This window comes from Pseudophryne corroboree, chromosome 11 (genome assembly GCF_028390025.1).
Source record: "Pseudophryne corroboree isolate aPseCor3 chromosome 11, aPseCor3.hap2, whole genome shotgun sequence".
NCBI classification, from domain to species: Eukaryota; Metazoa; Chordata; class Amphibia; order Anura; family Myobatrachidae; genus Pseudophryne; species Pseudophryne corroboree.
Window position 1 is genome coordinate 225209518 of NC_086454.1, and position 21928 is coordinate 225231445.

Sequence of the window (21928 nt, forward strand, 5' to 3'; positions counted from 1 at the left end):
TTCAACTTTGCCGAGCGGATACTTGGTCAGGTTCAAACACTAAGCTAAGCTCTACAAGTTTGATACCCTGGCTGATGGGGACCTCATGTTTGCTCAATCGGTGCTGCAGTCTCGTCCGCACTCTCCCGACCGGTCTGGAGCTTAGGTATAAACCCAATGGTCCTTTCGGAGTCCCCAGCATCCTCTAGGATGTAGGAGAAAATAGGATTTTAATACCTACCGGTAAATCCTTTTCTCTTAGTTCGTAGAGGATGCTGGGCGCCAGTCCCAGTGCGTACTGTGTCTGCAGTTATTGGTTATGGTTACACTCTGGTGGTGGTTCTTTTCTGTCAGGCTGATGTTGTGCATGCCATGGCAGGCGGTGTCTTATTATTGTTGACACACTGGTTGTGTTACATATTCTCTCAGCATGTGGCTGTGTATTTTTCATGCCGTTGGCTGGTATTCTTTTGATTGCCACGTTCTGCGGTATGTTCGTGGTGTGAGCTGGTATGACACTCACCGTGTTTAAACAATAAATTCTTTCCTCGAAATGTCCGTCTCCCTGGGCAGTTTTCTAACTGAGGTCTGGAGGAGGGGCATAGAGGGAGGAGCCAGTTCACACACATTCAAAGTCTTATAGTGTGCCCATGTCTCCTGCGGATCTTGTCTATACCCCATGGTCCTTACGGAGTCCCCAGCATCCTCTACGGACTAAGAGAAAAGGATTTACCGGTAGGTATTAAAATCCTGTTTTCTCTTTCGCGCTCTCTATCTCTCTTTCTCTTTTTTGCTCGCTCTTTCTCTTTCTTTCTCTCGCTCTCTCGCTCTCTCTCTCTCTCTCTCTCTCTCTCTCTCTCTCTCTCTCTCTCTCTCTCTCAACATCTTTCCTTTTTAACCTTTGTTTTTCTCCATCCATACCTTCTGCTCAGGCAGATGATGACCAAATCCTGGGATTTCAGCAAATCTTTTTATTGAAATATTTGAATGGTGCTTGGGTGTGTACCAATGAGGTCTTCAGGCTTGCCCTACACAACATTTAATTGATTCCTGTTCCTGATGAGAGGTGTGTGCTTGCTGTGTGATGAGATAAATTGGTACTGCATTTTATCCCTTTTTACAGTGAAAGATCTAATTCTTAGTAAACCCCTATTTACTATCCGATATTCATTAAGGAGGCTCACTGTAGACTCACTGTAGATGGAGTAAGATCTTGTATACTTTTTGACTCTTCTGTTTCTAATGTAGGTGTTTCCAAACCAGTTTCTTTCACATGTTGCAGAACATCCTGACACCATGTTGCTGGAAGAATATATAAGTTTAAATTGGATTCTAAAGGGGAGCCAGTATAGGGTTTGGTGAAGAGGGGAATCAGATACAGGTTGTTTGGAAGATGTGCGGAGCATTAGCATTAAAACAGGATTTGAGTGCAGACAGGTGGAAGTTAGGGAGGCCAGATAAGTGGAGGTCACAGTAGTCCATAGGTCTGCAAACTCTGTCCTCATTACCCCACACAGTGCATGTTTGCAGGTAACCCAGCAGGTGCACAGGTGTATTAATTACTCACAACAACATTTTAAAAGGTCCGCAGTGCAAAACATGCACTGTATGGGGTAATGAGGACCGAGTTTGCAGACCTATGCAGTAGTCTATAGATACCCTGGAGGCAATGAAGCCCCTCATTGGTTAAGAGAGGATCTGATCCTGGAGATATTTCAGAGGAGGATGTGACAAGTCTAGGAGAGGGACCTGAGTGTATGGTTGGAAGGGCAGTGCGGAACTGAGGATATCTTCACGACAGTGGCCTTTCTGGATAGAGTTAGTGAGGTTGTCAATTAATAATGAAATAGAGGGAGATGAAGAGACTCGTCAGGGTGGGACGATGATCAGCTTCATCTTAAACATGTTTAGCTTAGTTTAAGAAAGTCCTGTGATATCCAGGAGGAAATAGAGAGAGAGGAGGAGAAATAAGGGTAATAGAGTTCAGTCCGAGCATCATCAGCATAGAGATGATATTGGAGGCCAATTGAGCTGATAAGCATCACCTGGGTAGCAAGTGTGAGTGTTTAGATTGTTGTGGAGGATATCTTTTTGTTTACTAACCTGATTGTTCTAAAATGGAGTCTGGTGATCTGAATGGTCTCTCCTTTGGGCAGAGGTTGTGCTGGGACTTTCTGTCTCTTTAGCAGTTACTACAAAGTATGACTACATCTTCCGTCATGCTCCTCTGGGATTTTCTGTTTTGCTAGCCTGGTCTGTGAAACAAACACAACCCTAGTCATGTTTCAATGTGGTTTTAAAATGCAAAAGGTGCTGGGAGAGGCTGTGTCAGGATTTGGAAAGATTGTTGCTGGAAGCTACAGGAAACTGTTTGGCAGCTTCAGAGAGGTGAGAGGCAGCAGGTATTATGAATGTGCTGGGAGGTCCGCTAGAATATCCCTGTAAACTGCAGATGATAGGGCATTGTTGCTGGAACCACACCATTTGGTGAAGCGCACTGGTTGACGTCCCGAAACCCTGAAGTGTTCTGGAGTTGTTCACCCGAGATCTTAGTAGTAACTGTATTAAACTGGGGTAGCTGCCTCTGATGAGTTTTGGGGACTGCTGGGACTTTTGGGGAGACTAATGTTCAATCTGATAAAGATGTTGTTAAAAAGCTCTTTTGGTGATTGTGGGACACCTAGGAGGCTCTTGTTCTTTACGTTGTCTTTCAATAAATGTGTTATTATAAGGCATCTGCTCCTTAGCTGTGCGAGCGCTGTATTCAAGGGGCTCCAAGAGCAAAGGTGGTATTTTTATCCCAAATGCAGTGCCTTCACAGCAAGTATATAGGGAGAATAGGAGGGAATCCAGGACAGATCCTTGGATGAATTACAACTAGTTTCAAAAAAATTTGGTTGTGGGGTGGTAGTTAAGTCAAAAGAAGAGATTTAGAAAGACTGGTCAGGGATAGGACAGCCAGATGAAGGACAGTGTCATGTAGACTAAGGGAGTGAAGGAATTGAAGTATGAGAGGATTGTCCACTGTGTCAAGTAGCAGAGAGGTCAAGAAGAGTGATAGCTCTTGGATTTGGTTACAAGAAGGTCATTACTGACTTCAGTGAGCACAGTTTCTGTAGGAAGGAATAACAATAAATTGACCTAAGTGTGGCTAGCATGGAGTGGGAGGAAGGAAAGGTGGTAAGTTGTCTGTAGACTACCCACTCAAGATGTTTGGAAGCATGTGGGGAGGGATAATTAGAGAGAACATTTTTGTAAAACATCTGATCAGAGAGAAAGCGGTTAAAGAGATGTACAAGATAGGAACATGCAGTGGGAGAGCGTGGGTGAGACAGGAGGGTATGTGATAGAGGGGGATATAGATGGAGGATAAGACCAGTTTAGGGCTATGACTTCATCTCCAGAAACTGTGGAAAATGTAGTCAAACTTGGCAATAAAGGTGCAGGTGGGATGGGGAAAAGCTGAATTAGAGAGGGGTCTTCATGGGAAAGGAGAGTGGCGCAAAGATGACCTGGTTGGATGGTGATGTCCTGAGAGACGAATTTAATTTGATTGTGAAGGTGGTGGCGAAGGTCAGGGTGCAGATCAATAATGTTAATGCTAAGATTTTTTGAGCAGGGTGCTGATCCGTGACGAGGGCACATTAATTTTGAAGGTCAACATTTTGGTCTCTATACTATAGCTGGGTGTGTATTATGAATTGGAAGCACTAAAGTGTAGCATAATATTAAATGTAATATTTTTAAACGTATTTGACTAGCACACATACCTCATCTATGCACCTCAGACCACCCACATGTTTCCATCAATGCCCTTCAGTCCACTCCACGTGCCTTTTCGTTGAGTTTGATACGTGCAGACTGTAACAGATAGGGTGCACTGTACACAAGCTTTAGTATGTTTGGGGGGAGGAGTTGTTTATTTTAGTAGTAGAAAAATATAGTTTTTTAAGACCACCCTGAACTCTTGTGTTTTATTAGACCACCTATAGCTGCAAGGCAGTTATATTCTTCTAGGTGGAGTGATCGCTGATCAGTCTGTCCCCTAGAAGATAAGATGGTCTCGACTGGCAATAGGGGAGGGATGACTAAGAGGAGATGAGGATTTTGATATACAACTGTTTTGAGAGGGAAAGGGCAACACTTTAGGAAGAGTGCTTAAATTAAACATGGACATAGTCCACAGGGTACTATGTCCATGTTTCTCCAGTGTCGCTGGGTGATTCAAGAACACTCTTGCAGGTATCTGGTGCATATGCAAAGTCAGGGTTGAGTTATGGCTCTGCAAAGGTGCTTAGTGGAAGCTGGAGCACAGTGTCCAGAGCAGAAGTAAACGTGCTATTATTGATGTAATGGCTTGGTCAGGTCATGAGATGCTGAAAATGGGGGCGAGGAGGAAATATGGTAAGTTGCCTCCAGGTTTTGGTTGGTGTTCTTAGCCTTGGGAGGTGGAGATGGGTGTGTACGTATATGTATTGATGAAGGAGGTAGTTTCCAACTCCAAATACTTTTTATCCTTAGTCTCTCTTCCTGAGGCTTTTAATGTACAGTGCAATAATCATCTTGGATAGGTTAATATATAAGATAATATCAAAGCATTCAGCAAGTCCATGCAGAAAGGTACAAAATACAGGTTTCGTCTTGACTGTGCCCCCAAATGACGGAATGTTGCTCTTGTATTTGAGGGTTGTATATTCTTACGAGCTCTGGAATAGTACTCATTGTATAAATCACCTTTGTAGATTATCTTTATGTATAGGTATTCCTGTTAATTAGTTACTACTTGAGTTTTAACAGTATATGGTTCACTGGCTTAATATTTTTTTAACACTCCCCCTACCGCCATAAGAGAAAATTTTTACTTTGGGTATCTAAATACTGGTTGTATAAAGAAGTGATTAAAACAGAAAGCCCAAATACGGATATGTTCTCATACATCTAGCTTCAATGCGACGTGAGATACCAGTCACGAGTGAGCCGGCAGGTCCTGTGCAACTCTGCTGGCGTCGGGTTTTGGGGGGTTTTTGCCCAAAAAAATTCTGCTTATTCGCAGCGTGATGCGACTAGGACGCAACAGGAGATTATACTGATTCATTTGATATGCAACACTGGTATATTGTGTGACTGAATCTGTATACAGAGCACAATGGAACTTTCAAAGCTGTGGCTGCTAATATATAGCACTTGGTATACAGATTCAGACTCTCACAAACAAATACAAGTGTTTGGTATCAAATTAATCAGCAAATGGCCGTTTCAGATTCGACTTTTTGATATTCGACAGTTGTCAAATTCGACATGTCTGCAATGGTAAAAATGCGGCTTTTCGACAAAAGTATATTCAATTGAAGAATGTCGATTCGACAACAGTGCTTTTCGACAGTCATTTCGTCAATTTCAGTCCGCCTCATTTTGGTGGCGGAATCTAATAAATTTTTTTAAAAACCATTTTTTTGTGTGTTTTTTTTGTTGTTGCTAATAGCATATCTATTTATATTAGAAGGGATTATCTACTTGGTTTGTCTGTTAGGAACCACAAGTATTTATATATTTTTTAAAAGAATATTTTTTATTTTTTTTACTGACTAAAATAATATGGAGAGATCAGAGCATGTTTTTCAGTGGGAAGGGGTGGGAATGGGTTAAAAATCAAGAAAAAAAATGCGTGGGGTCCCCCCTCCTAAGCATAACCAGCCTCGGGCTCTTTGAGCCGGTCCTGGTTGTAAAAATACGGGGAAAAAATTGACAGGGGATCCCCCATATTTTTACAACCAGCACCGGGCTCTGCGTCCGGTCCTGGTGCAAAAAATACGGGGGACAAAAGACGTAGGGGTCCTCCGTATTTTTAACTCCAGCACCGGGCTCCACTAGCTGGAGAGATAATGCCACAGCCGGGGGACACTTTTATACCGGTCCCTGCGGCCGTAAAATTAAATCCCCAACTAGTCACCCCTGGCCGGGGTACCCTGGAGGAGTGGGGACCCCTTAAATCAAGGGGTCCCCCCCCTCCAGCCACCCAAGGGCCAAGGGTGAAGCCCGAGGTTGCCCCCCCCCCCCCATCCAAGGGCTGCGGATGGGGGGCTGATAGCCTTGTGTCAAATAAAAGAATATTGTTTTTTATAGCAGAACTACAAGTCCCAGCAAGCCTCCCCGCAAGCTGGTACTTAGAGAACCACAAGTGCCAGCATGCGGGGGGGAAACGGGCCCGCTGGTACCTGTAGTTCTACTGCAAAAAAAACCCAAATAAAAACAGTACACGCACACCGTGAAAGTAAAACTTTATTACATACATGCACACCGACACACACATACTTACCTATGTTCACACGCCGACTCTGTCCACTTCTCCATGTAGAATCCATGGGGTACCTGAAAATAAAATTATACTCCCAAAAATCCTGTGTAGCATCTGTCTTCTTCTCCTTGTAATCCACGTACTTGGCAAAATAATAAAACGCAATAACCGGACCACGCACTGAAAGGGACCCCACGTGACTCCTGTCACAGAGGGTCCCTTCAGCCAATCAGGGAGAGCCACATCGTGGCACTCTCCTGATTGGCTGTGCGCGTCTGAACTGTCAGACGGCGCATAGCACTATGCCGCTCCATTATCTTCAATGGTGGGAACTTTGCGGTCAGCAGTGAGGTTACTCGCAGAGAGTCGATTGGGGAGAGGTATAGAATTCCAGAGATAGGGAGCAGCACGTGCAAAATCTTGTAGGTAGGAGTGGGAGGAGGTAATCAGTTGGCAGTATTGTAGTAAGTGGTTAAATTTAGTAGGAAAAAATGCCCAAAAACAAAATTTCAAGTACATATTTTTTTGGGTGTACACCTGCACATTAGAAGCCTGCAGTGTGCTGTTTTGGAATGGTGGATTAATGTTGAAACAAAAAAATTTTTTTTTTTTTTTTTTTTTTTTTTTTTTTAATTGAAGCAAAACTTGTGTCCCCTTTTATATTTGAACAATAAAACAGAAGTTATTACACAATGGAAACATCTCAAGAGTCTTTTGTTATAGTACGACCCGTGGAAACAAAACCGTTCATAGATATATCATCACATTTGTACCATGAAATTTCACAAAGAACATGAGGCAAGATATGCGACACTGTAGGCTCGAAATACATCAATATTTATTAATTGAAATGCGAGGAAGAAAAAGAGTATCAAAAAACAGTCTTTTTATTTGTGGGATTTCTTAAAAAAAATAATAATGTTTGCTTTTGGTTCATGCTATTGGAATTTCAGTAAGAAGAAAAAACACTTGGCCACTTTGGTTCAGTTTTACTTGCAGTGTTAGAATGAGTAAAAAGACAAGTATTTTCTGGAAGAAAAAAACCCTAAAGTATAATTTGTATGGCGTTGGCACTGGGCCGATAAAACCCTCAGCAGTGAAAGGGGTAATAGAAGTAGCCTTATTTGTATTTTTATTTTAACATATTTGCACACCCAAAGACTGGCACAACCAGCTCCAGTTACAGATGTGTCCTCCTACATCCTTGCTGCAGTCACGTTAAACAGCCCTTCTAGCCACGACATGCCCTGGCGTGACTCTGTAGCACAAGCATCTCTATGTGCGACTTTATCCTTTTAAATGTGTCTAAGTCGCTTTGCTCTGCGAATAGGACGCACAAGCAGCTTATGCTGATTAGACAGATATGTGACATGCCGATTTTCTGTGTGTGACTGGCTATATCTGCATACGAAATGCTACATTACAGTGTTTTCCTGGAAAATCACTATTACTTAGCATTTTGTATGCAGATTAAGCCATGGTCACACACAGAATATAGGCAAGCCGCATGTTATTTAAACGGCATAAGCAGCTTGTGCGTCCTAGTCACATAGTGCATTATCGGCAAAAAAAGACGCCAGGCGTTAGTAGAGCTGCCGGCTGACTCGCGCCAAGCATCTCCTGCTGCATGGCGTATTGAGGCAAGATGTGCTGTATGAGGACACATCTGTATCTGCCTTTTCAAATGGTCCTCAACAGTGTCATTTACATACTGAGAGATCTATAAAACTCGCCTCTGTGCTTGCCACTAATTATATTCTCTATTAAAAAGTGCATGAATATGTATTCACAACATTATATGTTGTCCTCTTTATAAGGATACAAGCTTTAGTTCTGGTTTTGGCAGGTGTTGAAGAATTGTTTAATTTATGATTGCTGCATTTATAATCTGGGAACCTCACATGTAGTATTGAATTTATTTACTTTTTTGTACGTTCTTGCATATTATGGGGTATATTCAAATAAGGTCGGATCCATTTCGACATGCATTTGTCGGAATGGATCCGACAAGGGTTATTCAATGCCCATCTCAATTCGACTTTAAAAAAGTAGAATTGAGATGAAGGACCGGAGAAGGGGGAGACCAGCGGGCAGATGGGGGACAGCAGTGCTGCAGGAGGGTGTGGCACAGCCGCCAGACCTCACGGCAGCATCCTTTCGGCTCCAGCAAGCCTGCTGGAGCCGGGTGGATGCTGCTGTGAGCGGCGGCTGTGCCACCTCCTCCTGTAGCGCTGCTGTCCCCTGTCTGCCCGCGGCTCGCCACCCTCTTCTCCTCTCAGGTCCCTCATCTCTGTGCAATACTTTTTTTTAAGTCTAACTGAGATGGTCGGAAACGGGGCCAAAACCTGTCGAATTTAGCCCCGTTTCCCTCAGAAGCACGTGAATCGGCAGCAATACTGCAGATTCACGTACTATTCGACAAGTTGAATTCCCCGACTTGTCGAATAAAAAAGCTGGGGACTGAATAGGTCGGAACCCCTTACGACCTGAAAAAGTCGAAGACTGCCGTCTTTTCGACAAGATTTTTTTCTCAGAGCTTTATGAGATTACCTGTTTCAATTAATAAAGCATGAGACACTGGTTGTATAATTTCACCTGGCTGACTGTAATCCCAGCCAGCAGTGACCCCCTTTTGGCCGGTGCAGCAGTTCTGTTTTTTTAAATTGAGGGTGGATGAAAGGGGAGGGTTGGGTGCCGTTGTAGGTAGTAGAAGATAGTCTAAATATGAGAAGGAAAAGCACATCATATGCAATCACCATGAGTGGCAGATGGAATGTAGTGCAAGGTACAAATGGAGACAGAATATAAAACAAAGTATTTTACAGAGTTTACTATAAAAATCAGTCACATGTGACTATATATAAATATTTAGTCTATCTACATATCTTTTAGATGTAATGATTAACTATAAAAACAATGGGTTTGTTGAATGTTGTAAAACAATGTAAAGTAAAGTAAATCAAATCAAAGCCGAATAACATTGTCAGAAAGCATTAAAATGTGGTTGATCAGGGTTTCTAATAAATGTTTCATTTTCTCTAACTTCCTAGAGGGAATGTACTTCGGTACCGTGGGGTATAGATCGGGTCCATTGGAGCCTGGCACTTTAAGAAATTATTAGTGTGTGCTGGCTCCTCCCCTCTATGCCCCTCTTGGCAGACCCAGTTTAGAAAAATGTGCCCAAGGAGCCGGGTGCATTCTCTGGAGCTCCAGAGAGTTTTCTTCAGACTTTGTTAGTTTTTTTTTTTTTTTCCCCCCCAGGCAGCACTGGTTTGCCCCCAGTCTGCCTGCGTCGTGGAACTTAAGGGGGGGGGGGGGGGGGCGGGCGAACCAACTTAATATAGAGTTAATGGTTCGTATCCACGCTGGTAGCATTCCACCACCCCTGGCCGATGCTACAGGATAGACGCGGTGCGGTGAGCGTGTCCACCGTGGTCCCCGGTGACAATGGCAGCATAAGGGAGCGTCTGTCATGGGCCTTGGGCTGCGGTGCCCCCCGCGAACCTACACGGTCTCATGACAACGGGATTTATTCTGTTTTTACACATTAAAAGCTAGTATAATCTTCTATGGACCGCGTGCCATTGAGGAGGCTGGGCATCCCAGAGAGTGGGACCAGAGGCTGGAAGGCGCCATTTCCTGCTGCTGACTACAGGCTGCACGCTGATGCTGCTCCTCCACAGAGGCCACTGAACCACCACTTGTACTGGTACCAGGGGTCTGATAGGAAGGGGGGCACATATATACAGCGGTTACAACGCTGTGCACTTAGCAAACAGATATATATATATCCCCAGCGGAGCTTAGCTTTGGACTGTGTGCTGGTCCCAATCCTCTGTGTCACTCCATACAGGGCTGTCTGGAGTTGCTGTGTATGTACACTAACCATGTTGTTGTTACACTGTGTTTCTTATTAACTGTGTTTTTTGCTGTAGGAATGTCTGGGGAAAAAGTTGGTGTGTCCCTCTTGTAACACTAAGTTTACACCTTACTCACAGGGATCTTTACTGTGTACCCAGTGTTCTCTGCCTTCACAGGGCAATGCTATGCAGGAACCTGAATGGTTAGAATCATTCAAAACAATAGTTACCTATATTAATACTGAGTTAGCTACTGCTAAGCATGAAAGGCAGACCCTGAAACAGTCTATGGACAATTTCCTAATTAAGGCTGCTGACCACAGACAGTCTCCTCAGCCCACTCTGGTGATCTCTCATAAACATACGCTTCCACAGGAACTTCAGTCTTACTCTGAGACTGACTTGCTGGAGTTGGATGAGGCAGACGAGGATAATTCTGTTCCCGGGTGTTGAGTCCCTAATTTATGCTACGGGGTCCTCAACATACAAGATAAGGAGGCAGAGCCAGAAGAGGAATTGTATTTCTCTGACGTCCTAGTGGATGCTGGGAACTCCGTAAGGACCATGGGGAATAGCGGCTCCGCAGGAGACTGGGCACAAAAGTAAAGCTTTAGGACTACCTGGTGTGCACTGGCTCCTCCCCCTATGACCCTCCTCCAAGCCTCAGTTAGATTTTTGTGCCCGGCCGAGAAGGGTGCACACTAGGGGCTCTCCTGAGCTTCTTAGTGAAAGTTTAGTTTTAGGTTTTTTATTTTCAGTGAGACCTGCTGGCAACAGGCTCACTGCATCGAGGGACTAAGGGGAGAAGAAGCGAACCTGCCTGCTTGCAGCCAGCTTGGGCTTCTTAGGCTACTGGACACCATTCGCTCCAGAGAGACCGAACACAGGCCCAGCCTCGGAGCTCGGTCCCAGAGCCGCGCCGCCGGCCCCCTTACAGAGCCAGAAGCAAGAAGAGGTCCGGAAAAATCGGCGGCAGAAGACATCTGTCTTCAACAAGGTAGCGCACAGCACTGCAGCTGTGCGCCATTGTTACTCAGGCACACTTCACACTTCGGTCACTGAGGGTGCAGGGCGCTAGGGGGGGGCGCCCTGAGCAGCAATGTAAACACCTTGGCTGGCAAAAATACACCACATATAACCCCCAGGGCTATATGGATGTATTTTAACCCCTGCCAGAACTCACCAAAAAGCGGGAGAAAAGGCCGCCGAGAAGGGGGCGGAGCCTATCTCCTCCGCACACGGGCGCCATTTTCCATCACCGCTCCGCTGGAAGGACGTCTCCCTGACTCTCCCCTGCAGTCCTGCACTACAGAAAAGGGTAAAAAAGAGAGGGGGGCACTAATTTGGCGCAGTTTTAATATTAACAGCAGCTATAAAGGGAAAAGCACATTTTTATAGTGGTATTCCTGTCTATATATAGCGTTCTGGTGTGTGCTGGCATACTCTCCCTCTGTCTCCCCAAAGGGCTTGTGGGGTCCTGTCCTCTATCAGAGCATTCCCTGTGTGTGTGCGGTGTGTCGGTACGATTGTGTCGACATGTTTGAGGAGGAAAATGAGATGGAGGCGGAGCAATTGCCTATTATAGAGTTGTCACCCCCTAGGGAGTCGACACCTGAGTGGATGAGCTTATGGAAGGAATTGCGTGACAGTGTCAGCTCTTTACGAAAGACAGTTGACGACATGAGACAGCCGGCTACTCAGCTTTTGCCTGTCCAGGGGTCTCAAACGCCATCAGGGGCTTTAAAACGCCCGTTACCTCAAATGGCAGACACAGACACGGATACTGACTCCAGTGTCGATGATGAGGAGACAAACGTGACTTCCAGTAGAGCCACACGTTACATGATTGAAGCAATGAAAAATGTATTGCATATCTCTGATAATTCAAGTACCACTAAAAAGGGTATTATGTTTGGTGAGAAAAAACTGCCTGTAGTTTTTCCTGTATCCGAGGAATTAAATGAAGTGTGTGATGAGGCGTGGGTTTCCCCCGATAAAAAACTGATAATTCCTAAAAGGTTATTGGCATCGTACCCTTTCCCGCCAGAGGATAGAGCACGTTGGGAAACACCCCCTAGGGTGGATAAAGCGCTCACACGCTTGTCTAAACAGGTAGCACTACCCTCTCCTGATACGGCCGCCCTAAAGGAACCTGCCGATAGAAAGCTGGAGTATATCCTAAAATGTATATACACTCACACGGGTGTTATACTGCGACCAGCAATCGCCTCAGCCTGGATGTGCAGTGCGGGCGTGGCGTGGTCGGATTCACTGACTGAAAATATTGATACCCTAGATAGGGACAGTATATTACTGACTATAGAGCATTTGAAGGATGCATTTCTATATATGCGTGATGCACAGAGGGATATTTGCCGACTGGCATCAAGAGTTAGCGCGCTGTCCATTTCTGCAAGAAGAGGTTTATGGACGCGGCAGTGGTCAGGTGATGCGGATTCTAAAAGGCACATGGAAGTATTGCCTTATAAGGGGGAGGAGTTATTTGGGGTAGGTCTATCAGACCTGGTAGCCACGGCAACTGCTGGAAAATCCACATTTTTACCCCAGGTAGCTTCTCAACCTAAGAAGACGCCGTATTATCAGGCGCAGTCCTTTCGGCCCCATAAGGGCAAGCGGGCAAAAGGCGCCTCATTTCTGCCCCGTGGCAGAGGGAGAGTAAAAAGGCTGCAGCAAACAGCCAGTTCCCAGGAACAAAAGCCCTCTCCCGCCTCCGCAAAGTCCTCAGCATGACGCTGGGGCTTTACAAGCGGACTCAGGCACGGTGGGGGCCCGTCTCAAGAAGTTCATTGCGCAGTGGGCTCACTCGCAAGTGGACCCCTGGATCCTTCAGGTGGTATCTCAGGGGTACAAATTGGAATTCGAGACGTCTCCCCCTCGCCGTTTTCTAAAGTCTGCTTTACCGACGACTCCCTCAGACAGGGAGGCAGTATTGGAAGCCATTCACAAGCTGTATTCCCAGCAGGTGATAATCAAGGTACCCCTCCTACAACAGGGAAAGGGGTACTATTCCACACTATTTGTGGTACCGAAGCCGGACGGCTCGGTGAGACCAATTTTAAATCTAAAATCCTTGAACACTTACATACAAGGGTTCAAATTCAAGATGGAGTCACTCAGAGCAGTGATTGCAAACCTGGAAGAAGGGGACTATATGGTGTCTCTGGACATCAAAGATGCTTATACATGTCCCAATCTACCCTTCTCACCAAGGGTACCTCAGGTTTGTGGTACAGAACTGTCACTATCAGTTTCAGACGCTGCCGTTTGGATTGTCCACGGCACCCCGGGTCTTTACCAAGGTAATGGCCGAAATGATGAATGATGATACTCCTTCGAAGAAAGGGAGTTTTAGTTATCCCTTACTTGGACGATCTCCTGATAAGGGCAAGATCCAGGGAACAGTTGGAAGTCGGGGTAGCACTATCTCAGATAGTGCTGCACCAGCACGGTTGGATTCTCAATATTCCAAAATCGCAGCTGATCCCGACGACACGACTTCTATTCCTAGGGATGATCCTGGACACAGTCCAGAAAAAGGTGTTTCTCCCGGAGGAGAAAGCCAGGGAGTTATCCGAACTAGTCAGAAATCTCCTAAAACCAGGCCAAGTCTCAGTGCATCAATGCACAAGGGTCCTGGGAAAGATGGTGGCTTCTTACGAAGCAATCCCGTTCGGCAGATTCCACGCAAGAACCTTCCAGTGGGATCTGCTAGACAAATGGTCCGGGTCGCATCTTCAGATGCATCAGCGGACAATCTTGTCACCAAGGACAAGGGTGTCTCTCCTGTGGTGGTTGCAGAGTGCTCATCTTCTAGAGGGCCGCAGATTCGGCATTCAGGACTGGGTCCTGGTGACCACGGATGCCAGCCTGAGAGGCTGGGGAGCAGTCACACAGGGAAGAAATTTCCAGGGCTTGTGGTCAAGCCTGGAGACATCACTTCACATAAATATCCTGGAGCTAAGGGCCATCTACAATGCTCTAAGCCTAGCAAGACCTCTGCTTCAAGGTCAGCCGGTGCTGATCCAGTCAGACAACATCACGGCAGTCGCCCACGTAAACAGACAGGGCGGCACAAGAAGCAGGAGGGCAATGGCAGAAGCTGCAAGGATTCTTCGCTGGGCGGAAAATCATGTGATAGCACTGTCAGCAGTGTTCATTCCGGGAGTGGACAACTGGGAAGCAGACGGGAGAGTGGTGACTCCACCCAGAAGTCTTCCCCATGATTGTGAACCGTTGGGAAAAACCAAAGGTGGACATGATGGCGTCCCGCCTCAACAAAAAACTAGACAGGTATTGCGCCAGGTCAAGGGACCCTCAGGCAATAGCTGTGGACGCTCTGGTAACACCGTGGGTGTACCAGTCAGTGTATGTGTTCCCTCCTCTGCCTCTCATACCCAAGGTACTGAGAATCATAAGAAGGAGAGGAGTAAGGACTATACTCGTGGCTCCGGATTGGCCAAGAAGGACTTGGTACCCGGAACTTCAAGAGATGCTCACAGAGGACCCGTGGCCTCTACCTCTAAGAAGGGACCTGCTCCAGCAGGGACCCTGTCTGTTCCAAGACTTACCGCGGCTGCGTTTGACGGCATGGCGGTTGAACGCCGGATCCTGAAGGAAAAAGGCATTCCGGATGAAGTCATCCCTACCCTGATCAAAGCCAGGAAGGATGTAACCGTACAGCATTATCACCGTATTTGGCGTAAATATGTTGCGTGGTGCGAGGCCAGGAAGGCCCCTACAGAGGAATTTCAACTGGGTCGTTTCCTGCATTTCCTGCAAACAGGACTGTCTATGGGCCTAAAATTAGGGTCCATTAAGGTTCAAATTTCGGCCCTGTCGATTTTTCCCCAGAAAGAACTGGCTTCAGTTCCTGAAGTTCAGCATATACAGCCTCCTTTTGTGCCTCCAGTGGCACCTTGGGATCTCAATGTAGTTTTGGGGTTCCTAAAATCACATTGGTTTGAACCACTCACCACTGTGGACTTAAAATATCTCACATGGAAAGTGGTAATGCTGTTGGCCCTGGCTTCAGCCAGGCGCGTCTCAGAATTGGCGGCTTTATCCTATAAAAGCCCTTACCTAATTTTTCATACGGACAGGGCAGAATTGAGGACTCGTCCTCAATTTCTCCCTAAGGTGGTTTCAGAGTTTCACTTGAACCAGCCTATTGTGGTACCTGCGGCTACTAGGGACTTGGAGGACTCCAAGTTGCTGGACGTAGTCAGGGCCCTGAAAATGTTTCCAGGACGGCTGGAGTCAGAAAATCTGACTCGCTGTTTATCCTGTATGCACCCAACAAGCTGGGTGCTCCTGCTTCTAAGCAGACTATTGCTCGTTGGATTTGTAGTACAATTCAGCTTGCACATTCTGTGGCAGGCCTGCCACAGCCAAAATCTGTAAAAGCCCATTCCACAAGGAAGGTGGGCTCATCTTGGGCGGCTGCCCGAGGGGTCTCGGCTTTACAACTTTGCCGAGCAGCTACTTGGTCAGGGGCAAACACGTTTGCTAAATTCTACAAATTTGATACCCTGGCTGAGGAGGACCTGGAGTTCTCTCATTCGGTGCTGCAGAGTCATCCGCACTCTCCCGCCCGTTTGGGAGCTTTGGTATAATCCCCATGGTCCTTACGGAGTTCCCAGCATCCACTAGGACGTCAGAGAAAATAAGAATTTACTTACCGATAATTCTATTTCTCGTAGTCCGTAGTGGATGCTGGGCGCCCATCCCAAGTGCGGATTGTCTGCAATACTTGTACATAGTTATTGTTACAAAAATCGGGTTATTATTGTTGCGAGCCATCTTTTCAGAGGCTCCTCTGTTATCATGCTGTTAACTGGGTTCAGATCACAGGTTGTACGGTGTGATTGGTGTGGCTGGTTTGAGTCTTACCCGGGATTCAAAATCCTTCCTTATTGTGTACGCTCGTCCGGGCACAGTATCCTAACTGAGGCTTGGAGGAGGGTCATAGGGGGAGGAGCCAGTGCACACCAGGTAGTCCTAAAGCTTTACTTTTGTGCCCAGTCTCCTGCGGAGCCGCTATTCCCCATGGTCCTTACGGAGTTCCCAGCATCCACCACGGACTACGAGAAATAGAATTATCGGTAAGTAAATTCTTATTTTTAATGTAAAGCCAAAATCCTCTGTCACCTTTCCTGTTTCAGAGGAGCTAAACTCCCTGTCTAAGGTGGCGTGGGTAAACCCTGACAAGAAATTTATTACCTCTAAACGGTTATTAAATTATTTTCCCTTTCCTGCAGAGGACAGGAAAGTTTGGGAAAATCCCCCGTTAGTGGATACTTCAGTGTCCAGGCTGTCGTGTAAAATTGTACTGCATGTACCTGGGGCTATCTCCCTCAAAGACCCTGCTGACCGTAAAAATTGAGACTTCACTCAAATCAATTTATACTGCAGTGGGCATAGCTCGACGGCCCACTATTGCTTGCGACTGGATTTCTAGGGCCATGGTAAAATGGTCCGAAAATATAGTGAGTGAGTTGGTCTCCCTGCCCCAGGGGAAGATAATTACCCTACAGTAATATATCCAAGATGCTGCAAACTTCATGAGTGAAGCCATTAAGGAATTGTCTCATCAATGGTGTGCCACGGCTATGGTGGTCTCTGCTCCGTTACACAGAGTTTGCTCCAGTCTGTCTGTTCTGAAACCGGACGGTTCGGTTTGGCCCATCTTGAACCTCAAATCTCTGAACCCATACCTACGTGTGTTCAAATTCAAGATGGAATCACTGCATGCAGGGTTTATGGTTTGGAGGAGGGGGAATTCCTAGTATCCCTGGATGTCAAGTATGCTTACCTGCATATTCCCATATGGCCTCCCCATCAGGCTTACCTTCAGTTCGCTCTCCTGGACAACCACTTCCAGTTTCAGGCATTACCTTTCGGTCTGTCCACAGCTCCGAGGATATTCACAAAAATCATGGCGGAGATGATGCTGCACTTGCGCAGAATGCGAGTCAGCATAGTCCCCTACTTGGACAATCTCCTGATAAAGGCGCTGTCCAGGGAACGTCTGCTTCACAGCATCAACCTGACGACTCATCTGCTTACAGATCATGGGTGGATCCTAAATTTCCAGAAATCTCACCTGGAACCATCACAAAGACTTTAGTTCCTGGGAATGATACTGGACACAGTGTCTCAGAAAGTGTTCCTTCCATTGGACAAGGCTTTGACTATAAGGCTATGGTCTGCTCGCTGCTCCGGCCCCACAAGATTTCAATTCATCTTTGCATCGCTTACTGGGCCAGATGGTAGCCTCATACAAGGCCATCCAGTATGGCAGGTTTCATGCCCGTCCGTTCCAGCTGTATCTGCTGGACAAATGGTCAGGGTCTCACCTACACATGCACCAGATGGTAACTCTGTCGCCAAAAGCACGGATTTCCCTGTTATGGTGGCTGCAGGTCCGCCACCTTGTGGTGGGTTGGAGTTTCGGTATCCAGTCTTGGATACTGCTGACAACGGATGCCAGCCTCCGAGGATGGGGGGCTGTGATCCAAGGGGCCCAATTCCAGGGAACGTGTTTGAGTCAAGAATCTTCACTCCTGATAAATGTACTGGAACTCAGGGCAAGTTACAATGCTCTGCTGCAGGCCTCCTCTCTCCGATGAAATTGAGCCATCCAGGTGCAGTCGGACAACGCCGTGGTGTACATAAATCGACAGGGAGGAACAAGTAGCAGGGCTGCAATGTGAGAGGTGTCCAGGATACTCCTCTGGGCGGAGGCCAACACAAGGGCCATCTTCATTCCAGGTGTGGACAGTTGGGAAGCGGACTTCCTCAGCAGGCACAACCTTCATCCAGGAGAATGGGGCCTTCACCCTCAGTTGTTTCAACAACTGCTTCACCAGTGGGGCTGTACACAGTTAGACCTGATGGCTTCTCCTATCAACAAAAAGCTCTATTGTTACTGTTCCAGGACACGGAATCTGCAGGCCGCGGCAGTCGATGCTCTGACCAGTTTGTATGCCTGTTTCCACCAATCCCTCTCATTCCCAGAGTCCTGAAATGTCTCAAAAGGGAAAGCGTTCAGGCAATTCTGATTGCCCCGGATTGGCATCGAAGGGCCTGGTATGCAGACCTCCTGGCGATGTCTCTGGAGGACCCCTGGCCTCTGCTGCTTCTCGAGAACCTCCTTCAGCAAGGACCATTCATCTATCCAGACTTACAGCGGCTGCGTTTGATGGCTTGGAGGTTGAGCGAGAAATTCTAGCCAGAAAGGGTCTCCCCTCCAAGGTTAGTTCTACTATGGTCCAGGCCAGGAAGGTGGTTACTTCAAAACATTTCCACCGTATATGGAAAAGATATGTTTCTTGGTGTGACAGTAGAAAATATTCCCCTGTGGAGTTTCGATAGGGTCGTTTACTACTCTTCCTGCAAGTAGGTGTGGACAAGGGCTTACGGTTGGGCTCCATCAAGGTCCAGATTTCGCGTCTCTCCATCTTCTTCCAGAAACAACTTGCTGTGTTCAACCACCCTTTGTGCCTCCCACGGCTCCTCTGAATCTCAAGGTGGTCTTGGCTTTTCTCCAGTCAGACTGGTTTGAACCCTTAAACTGGGTGGATTTTGAAATCTCTCGCTTGGAAGACCGTCACGTCGCTGGCATTAGCCTCTGCAAGACGCGTGTCAGAATTGGGGGCCATATCCTGTAAGAGCCCGTATTTGATATTTCATGAGGATAGGGTAGAGCTCAGGGCTCGCCCGCAGTTTTTGCCGAAGGTTGTGTCTGCTTTTCACATGAATCCTCCAATAGTGGTTCTGGTGCTGGCTGACACATCAATTGTTCCAAAGTCCTTGGACGTTGTGAAAGCTTTGAACATTTACGTAAAGAGGACAGCTCGTCACAGGAAATCTAGCTCGCTTTTTGTCCTTTATGATGCTACCAAGATTGGTCGTCCTGCTTCTAAGCAGTCCATTGCTCGTTGGCTCAGGTTGACCATTCAACAAGCCTATTCTTCGGCAGCTTTACCGCTGCCGTGTTCTTTCCAGGCCCACTCCACTAGGTCAGTGGGATCTTCCTGGGTGGCTGCCCAGGGTCTCGGCCTTACAGTTGTACTGTGCAGCTACTTGGTCTGGTTCGAACACGTTTGAAGTTCTACGGCAGGGATGGAGAACCTTCGGCCCTCCAGCTGTTGTTGAACTACACATACCAGGATGCCTTGCTACAGTTTTGCTATTTGGCCATGCTAAAACTGTTGCAGGGCATGCTGGGATTTGTAGTTCAACAACAGCTGGAGGACCGAAGGTTCCCCATCCCTGTTCTACGGGTTCGACACCTTGGCCTCAGAAGACCTTCAGTTTGGTCAGGCAGTTTCGCAGGGGTCTCTGCACTCTCCCGCCCGTTCTGGGAGCTTTGGGACTTCCACACGGTACTCAAGTACATTCCCCAGTATCCACAAGGACGTTGGAGAAAATAGGAATTTAATACCCAGTGGTAATTCCTTTTCTCGTAGTCCGTAGTGGGTGCTGGGCACCCGCCTCAGTGCTTCGACTTCCTGCTTACAGGGTTGTAAGTGTTCTTGGATGGGTCTGCTGTTGCTGTCCCTGTTCCATGTTTGGTTAGCGTTGCTATCCTTTGTCGTTGGCGTTGCTTTCCGCCGTTCTGGTTAGCACTGCTATCTGTTACTGTTGTGTGTTGGTTCGTTACCTCACCGCTTTGTAATGTATATCCTTCTCTCTCAGTATGTCTGTCTCCTTGGGCACAGTTTCCTAGACTGAGTCTGCTAGGAGGGGCATAGAGGGGGAGGAGCCAGCACACACTAATGATTTCTTAAAGTGCCAGGCTCCAATGGACCCGATCTATACCCTACGGTACTAAAGTACATTTCCCAGTATCCACTACGGAGAAAAGGAATTACCGGTAGGTATTCAATTCCTTCCCCCCCATTAAAACCTTTTTATGAAACTTTTTTTGGGTTTTGTTTTTCCAACCATGTATTCAACACATGTATATCTGAGTGCAGTGTAGTCTGAATTATGAAGAGGTATTGTCACCTCTCATTGCAATTAAAACAACATTCAGGTAAAATAGACGACACCGCTCGGTGTGGATATTCTCCTTTACCAGTATAATGTGTGGTTTTTTTTTTGTGTTTTTTTTTTGGGGGGGGGGATTGGTTGAAATGTTGTTGTTTTTTTTAATTAAAAAAAGATTGAATGTATTCTATATTACTACTTCCTTGCCAGGTGTATTAGAAAATTAGATATTTTGGAACTGCACTCCCACCTAAAGTGGTGCTGGGCCTGTGAGACAAACCAAGAGCTCAAGGAGATATGGCTGCTCAGAGTAGGGATATGGCAGGGTGTTTGGCAGATACGTTTCTTACTCCCTAGGCCAGAGGTTCCCAAATGCGGTCCTCAAGGCACCCCAACGGTGCAGGTTTTAAATGTATCCATGCTTGGCCACAGGTGACTTAATTAACACCTAAGTCAATTTAATTTAACTATCTGTGCTGAGCCATGGATATGCCTAAATCCTGGACTGTTGGGGTGCCTTGAGGACTGCGTTTGGGAATATCTGCCCTAGGCGGTAGTACAGCTTTAAGAACCAGTGCACTACGTTCTGTGCCCAATGTTTCACTGAACATGCTATAAATATATATGTTGCTTATTCGATGAAAATTACATTTGAGAACTTTTTTTTTTTTTTTTATGAAATCATTTTTTATTGCATCTCATTTGCTGTGTTTATATCCTTTTTGTGCAGGCGGATGATGACCCAGTTATTGGATTTCATCAGCTGTTTCTACTAAAGAACGTTCAGGATGTCTGGGTCTGTACAAATGACATGTTCCGGCTTTCCCTGCATAATTTTGGTTGAATTGCCCCAGCTGAGAAGAGGAGAATACTATTCATCTGTCCTTCTGAATCATTTAATTCCCTTTTTTTGTTTTGTGTCTACAAATGATTCTCCATATCTACAGAACATTGCAAATGCCATACACTGTTTATATCAACCGAAAAAGCCATTACAACAGCAAGGAAGTAATAAGCCTAATGCCGTATAGTTATGTAAGCGGCTAATAATTGTGTACCAGCGCAATGACTTTGGCGATAAATTTATTTGTCTTTTGGAATTGTTTGCATTTAACATAATGTCAAACTTTTGCCTTTTGGATTGGATTGCTTTTTATGTAAACTTGTTTATCTAGTGATCCAAAGGAATTGGAAATAAAAGAAAAAAAGGCACCATCGACTTGACCTGCTGATAGCTCATTGCTCCCCTTTTCTGTTCTTATCTGTTATTTTATGTTTGTGTGTTTTTCTGCTCTCCAAGACTACACATCCATTAAAACAAAAATCTGCACTCCTGTTGCTATTCCCACTATTTACCTAATGGTAACTATCACCGTTAAACCAACAAACACAAATGAATACATGAGATGAATGACATAGTTGGGAAATGTTTTTGCTAAAACATTAATTTTAGATCAAGTCATACCATGGATTCAAAGAAACCATAATTAATTCCCTTCCAGGTCAGGGATACAGTAATATGTGTTTTTACAACCTTCCTTCCTTTTACAAAATAAGAGTTTTTGTAACACTTGAATATGTAACTTTCTGCAGCGGGGTACACTGGGTCCCACAGGGAATAACATCGGGGTGTATAGTAGGCTCTTGATCCGAGACACCAACAGGCTAAAAGCTTTGCCTGTTCCCTGAATGCATAGCGCCGCCTCCTCTATAACCCCGCCTCCGTGCTGCAGCTCCATCACCTCCCCCAGCGGCGCTGTATACTCCCGCGCCCTGGTTG

General features: G+C 46.1%; 1 protein-coding gene across 2 annotated transcripts in view; it reads left to right on the forward strand.

Moving 5' to 3' along the window:
* NUTF2 (nuclear transport factor 2) overlaps nucleotides 1–21365 on the forward strand; it is a 175576-nt gene extending 154211 nt beyond the window's left edge. The window contains exons 5-6 of one of the 2 annotated variants that reach the window (XM_063945282.1): nucleotides 912–1045; nucleotides 20879–20965. In XM_063945282.1, coding sequence (XP_063801352.1) covers nucleotides 912–1022 — 111 coding nt within the window. In that variant the 3' untranslated portion in view covers nucleotides 1023–1045; nucleotides 20879–20965. Of the gene's footprint in view, nucleotides 1–911; nucleotides 1046–20878 lie in introns of both variants that reach the window. The other variant, XM_063945281.1, reaches the window with a different exon arrangement.
* The last annotated feature ends 563 nt before the right edge of the window (nucleotides 21366–21928 follow it).